The following is a 4,654-nucleotide window of genomic DNA, read 5'->3' as shown; positions in this document are numbered from 1 at the left end:
ATGATGTGCCCTGAAAACTTTCACTCAATCCACAATAAAAACCTTAAAAAAACACCACCAAATGCTGGCAAGTATACAGAGAAACTGAGCCACTCGGACAAGGCTGGTTGGTATGTAAAATGGTACAGCCATCATCTTGGTATAAGACTGTCTTGTAAGAGCTATACCCAAAATGCTCTTTAGAAGCTAGGATGGTGAAATTTTGTACCACGTACTTTGAACTTGTTGTCAGGAGGGACCAGTCCCTATGGAGGACATCATTCTTGGTAAAGTAGAGAGTCAGTGAAGAGGAGGAAGACCCTCAGTGAGACGGACCGACACAGTGGCTGCAACAATGGTGAAGAGGGCCCAGGATTGGGCAGTGGCTCATTCCTGATGCTTTTGAGTCAGAACTGACCCAACAGCACCTGACAACAACAACAAGGCCACTTAGGAAACAGTCTGGCAGTTTTTTATAAAGCTAAACAAGCAACTACCTAGCAACCTAGCAAATACACTTGTGGGCATTTATCCTAGAGAAATGAAAACTTACGTACTCATAGAAACCTGTCCAATGAAAGTGCACAGCGGATTTATTCGTAACAGAACTGCCTTTCTGCCAGTGGAGTTTTAGCTCTGAGAGTGAGAAAAGCTGCAAGAAAACCAGGCTTCTGGGCAGAGCAGTGAGAAGTCCAACAATTGGATGCACTTTACCCCAGAAGATGAGGGGATTTCTAAACCCGTGAATCACACTGGGCATGAAGCCTTCAGAGCTCCTTAAGTATCTAGCCAGCACACTGACTCAGAGAGAGCCTTTTGAAAGAGGTGAAAAGAGAAGGGTGTGTTCTCATTCACATGACTTGCATCCAGGCGGTACCCTAAAAGAACTACTGCATTAAAAGCGAAATATTCCAATAACAACTATAGTGAGTGCAAGACCCGTGAGGCAATGCTGGAGAAGGCAGGTCTGGAAATCTAGGAGCCATGGTTCCTGCATCCCGGGCTCCGTTGGGTTCTGGTGCATGAAGTTAAGGAACCATACCCCCTTTGCTATATTTACAGAGCCCTGTAGTGGTTATGAATTGGGCTGCGAACCTTAAGGTCAGCGGTTCGAAACTACCAGCCACGCCGTGGGAGAAAGATGAGGCTTTCTACTCCTGTAAAGATTTACACCCTCGGAAACCCTGTACAGGGTCGCTATGGGTCGGAACCGACTCGACAGCACTTAACAACAACAACAACATATTCTCGGAAACCCTGTACAGAGTCACTATGAGATGGTTCCGACTCCACGGCACATAACCACCACCACCACCATATTAAAGGAGCACGGGGCTGCTAACTCAAAGGTCCTGGGGAGAAGTGTGAGGCAGTCAGTTTCTGTAAAGATTTACAGCCTTGGAAACCCTATGCAGCAGTTCTACGCCGTCCTACGGGGTCACTAAGAGGCAGAATCGATTCAACGGTAGTAGGCTAAGATGTTGGCTGGCTCCAAGGATCTCTAGTGGTGTAGCAGTTAAGCGTTTCTATGGAAAGATCAGTACTTTGACTCCCCCAGCTGCTCCACAAGAGGAAAATGAGGTGGTTTGCTTCGGTAAAGATTTATAGCCTCAGAAACCCTGTGGGCCACGTTACCCTTTCCTATAGGGTGGCTCTGAGTTGGATTTGACTTGATGGCAGTGTGTTGAGTGGGGTGGTACCTACCCAGAGGTATTGCGGAAGAAAGGCCTGGCAAACCGCTTCTGAAAGGACACAGCCATTAAAACCATATGAAATACACACAGTTCTACTCTGACACATGTGGGATTGTCCTAAATCAGCAACAATATGCCGGTCATTGTTTTAGTGTGAGTGTGTGCATGTATACACACGCTAAATTTTAAATCCCTTGGGCACCATCAAATCCAGAATCTGGGCAGGCTTCCTGGTATGACAAATTTCCGGCTACCGTTGCTTTGAGACAAGGCTTCTCAAACCTACAGTGTGCAAACTTCCCCAAAACGGGCTTGGGAAAGAGTAAGGGGGTGAGAAATGGGTAAAGATAGGAAAGTGAAGAAAAGAAAGAAGAAAAGTGGAGTTGGCTCTTTGTAGGTGCTTCATAGGCACTGTTGTTAAGGGCCGTCGAGTCGGTTTTGACTCACAGCGACCCTGTAAAGGGCTTCTAAGGAGCAGCTGGTGGGTTTGAACCATCAGCCTTATAAGCAGTCCAGCGCTTATTGTAAAGCGCCACACCAAGACTCTAGCTGCCCCACTTCTCCCAATTTCCTTCTTTGGGGCTGTCAGCATAGTTTCCCATAGACAGAGCCTAGAAAACAGACTCAGCCGTTTCTCCCACAAATACATTGCAGATAACAGAGGGGAAGAAAACATGGAAGTTGTGCTGGTGCTCACTCAGCAATTTAGGAGCTATGCTGAAGGTAATGTCAGACTTTTCTTTGCATCTTGGTTCAAATAAACAACTCAAATGACTACGCAGCAACAGAGGAAATCTCAGGGAAAAAGATGAGATAGTCTGCTTCCAGAAAGAAACCCTATGGGGCAATTCTATCCTACAGGGTCATTGGGAGTCTGATCAACTCAGCAGCAATAGGTTTTTATAGGCGTCGACAAGAGCTAAGGAGTCCTGGCTGTGCAGTGGGTTAAGCATTGAACTCCTAAAGGATGGTGGTTCCAAGCCAACAGTCACTCCATGGAAGAAAGATGAGGCAGTCTCTGTTTCCCTAAAGAAGGCAGCTTTGGAAACCCGATGGGGCAGTTCTTGTCCTACAAGGTCGCTGTGAGTCAGGATCACCTCAAAGGCAGTGGACTTGGCTTTGCTGTTTGCTGCTGTTGGGTAGACCCTGACTCAGGAGGACTCCAAGTGTGCAAAGGAGAAGTGCTCCACGGGGTTTTCAAGATTGTGAGCTTTCAGAAGCAGAGGCTTCCAACTGCCCACCTTTCAGCTCATCACCCAGCATTTAACTATTTGTCCCACCCAGGAATGCCCCTCTGTTGTTGTTGTTAAGTGCCATTGAGTGGTACCGACTTACAGCTGCCCTGTATAGGATTTCTGAGGTCAAGGAGTTGGTAGTTTTTTTCCATTTGATACTAATTCTATTTTTAAAGCCAGTCCTTCACTTTTGGAGATACATGCGAAATTATTTCCTAATGAAATGACATGATGTCTGCAATTTGCTTCAAAACAAAAGTGTGGGAACAGAAAGAAGGAGTATAGGTGAAACAAGACAGTGAAATGACCACTATGGAAGTCCATTACCCTGTTGTCAGGCAATCGTATTGTTGTATATGACTGAAAAGTCTAGATTGAAACTTGAGGTTGGCTCCCCTTGTGATTGATACTGCTTTTGAGAATGTCTCCGATGGACAGGTTAAGTGTTACTTCCCACCCCAGGAAGCTGGAAGGGGACCTTCCAGATGTGACCCTGCAGCCCCCTCCCCACAGCGATTCCTTCCTACCCGGCTTTTTCCATACTGAGTCCCCAGAAGTTGATTGACTGCACCACGCCCACCAATCCCAGGTACCAGGGAAAGGGAACAGGAGAAAAGCAAGGGGCAGTGAGGTCAGGTGAGAGGGGAATATTATGGGGACCCCAATGTTTCCTCAGAATGCTCCAGGGGTCATTGGACTGGGGCAATCTGTGATAAGGAGACCCAGGAGGACTGTCAACAGGTATAGGACAAAAGGGGTATCCCTGGAGTTCCTCTACCTTCCAACAAGTATGTAGGGGCAGAAGGGGCACCACTGGGGTTCCCCTACCTACTTTTAACTGCTGACAAGTGTGCAGGGGTGGAAGTGATGAAGCAGAATGTATCCAGGGTTCCCCTACCTGCCAGCAGGTGTACAAGATGGAAGGGGTACCCCAAATCCCCTGTATCTGCTGGCAGGTGTGCAGGGTGGCAGAGTACCCTAGGGTCCCCTTACCTGCAGGCAGATGTGTGGGGTGGCAAGGGTGCTCTGAGTTCTCCATACGTGACAGGAGATGTGTGGACTAGGGGTGTCCCAAGGTCCCTGTGCCTGCTAGCGGGTGTGCCGTGTGGAAGGGATGCCAGGGCCCCCACCGTGCATTACATGCCAGTAGGTGTGTGAGTGACAGAGGTGCCTCATGCCTCCCACACTTGTCAGCAGGTGTGTGATGTGTAAGAGTCTCCTGGGACCTGCTGACAAGTGTGTGGGGTGGCAGGGGCACCCTGGGGTGTCCTAAGTGCAGACAGGTGTTCACAGGGTGACTGGGGCGCCTCAGGCCCCCAGTACCTGTTGGCAGGTGTGCAGGATGTTTGTGGGTTCCCCGTGCCTGCCGGTAGGTGTGCAAAGTTGTCCTGGGGTCCCCCTACGTGTCGGAAGGTGTGTGAAGTGGCAGTGGTACCCCGAGAACCCCCCGTACCTGCCGGCAGGAGTGCGGGGAGGCAACAGCGCCCCAGACCCCCCTCGACCTGCTCTACCTGCCGGCAGGTGTGCGGCGCGGGCGCACCTTGAGGACGTTGTCGAAGATGGTGTCCCGGAACTCGAGCAGCGCCTTCTGATCGAACTCGCGGCCGTGGATGATGCGCATCTGCTTGAGGAAGGTGGACTTGCCGCTCTCGCCGGCGCCCAGCAGCAGCACTTTGACCAGCCGCCGCACGGCGCGCCGCTCCCGGGCCAGCAGCGCGTCGATGTCGCGGCTGCGCCTCCGCGCCT

At 50.2% G+C, this 4,654-nt stretch overlaps 1 protein-coding gene across 2 annotated transcripts in view; it reads right to left on the bottom strand.

Moving 5' to 3' along the window:
• GNA12 (guanine nucleotide binding protein (G protein) alpha 12) overlaps positions 1 to 4,648 on the bottom strand; it is an 83,374-nt gene extending 78,726 nt beyond the window's left edge. The window contains exon 1 of one of the 2 annotated variants that reach the window (XM_006859783.1): positions 4,449 to 4,648. In XM_006859783.1, the coding sequence (XP_006859845.1) occupies positions 4,449 to 4,529 (81 nt within the window). In that variant the 5' untranslated portion in view covers positions 4,530 to 4,648. The remainder of the gene's footprint in view (positions 1 to 4,448) is intronic. The other variant, XM_006859784.1, reaches the window with a different exon arrangement.
• Positions 4,649 to 4,654: the final 6 nt, after the last annotated feature.

This window comes from Chrysochloris asiatica, unplaced genomic scaffold (assembly GCF_000296735.1).
Source record: "Chrysochloris asiatica unplaced genomic scaffold, ChrAsi1.0 scaffold00034, whole genome shotgun sequence".
NCBI classification, from domain to species: domain Eukaryota; kingdom Metazoa; phylum Chordata; class Mammalia; order Afrosoricida; family Chrysochloridae; genus Chrysochloris; species Chrysochloris asiatica.
The sequence above is the reverse complement of the archived record's forward strand: the minus strand, read 5'-3'. Positions and strand labels throughout refer to the sequence as shown.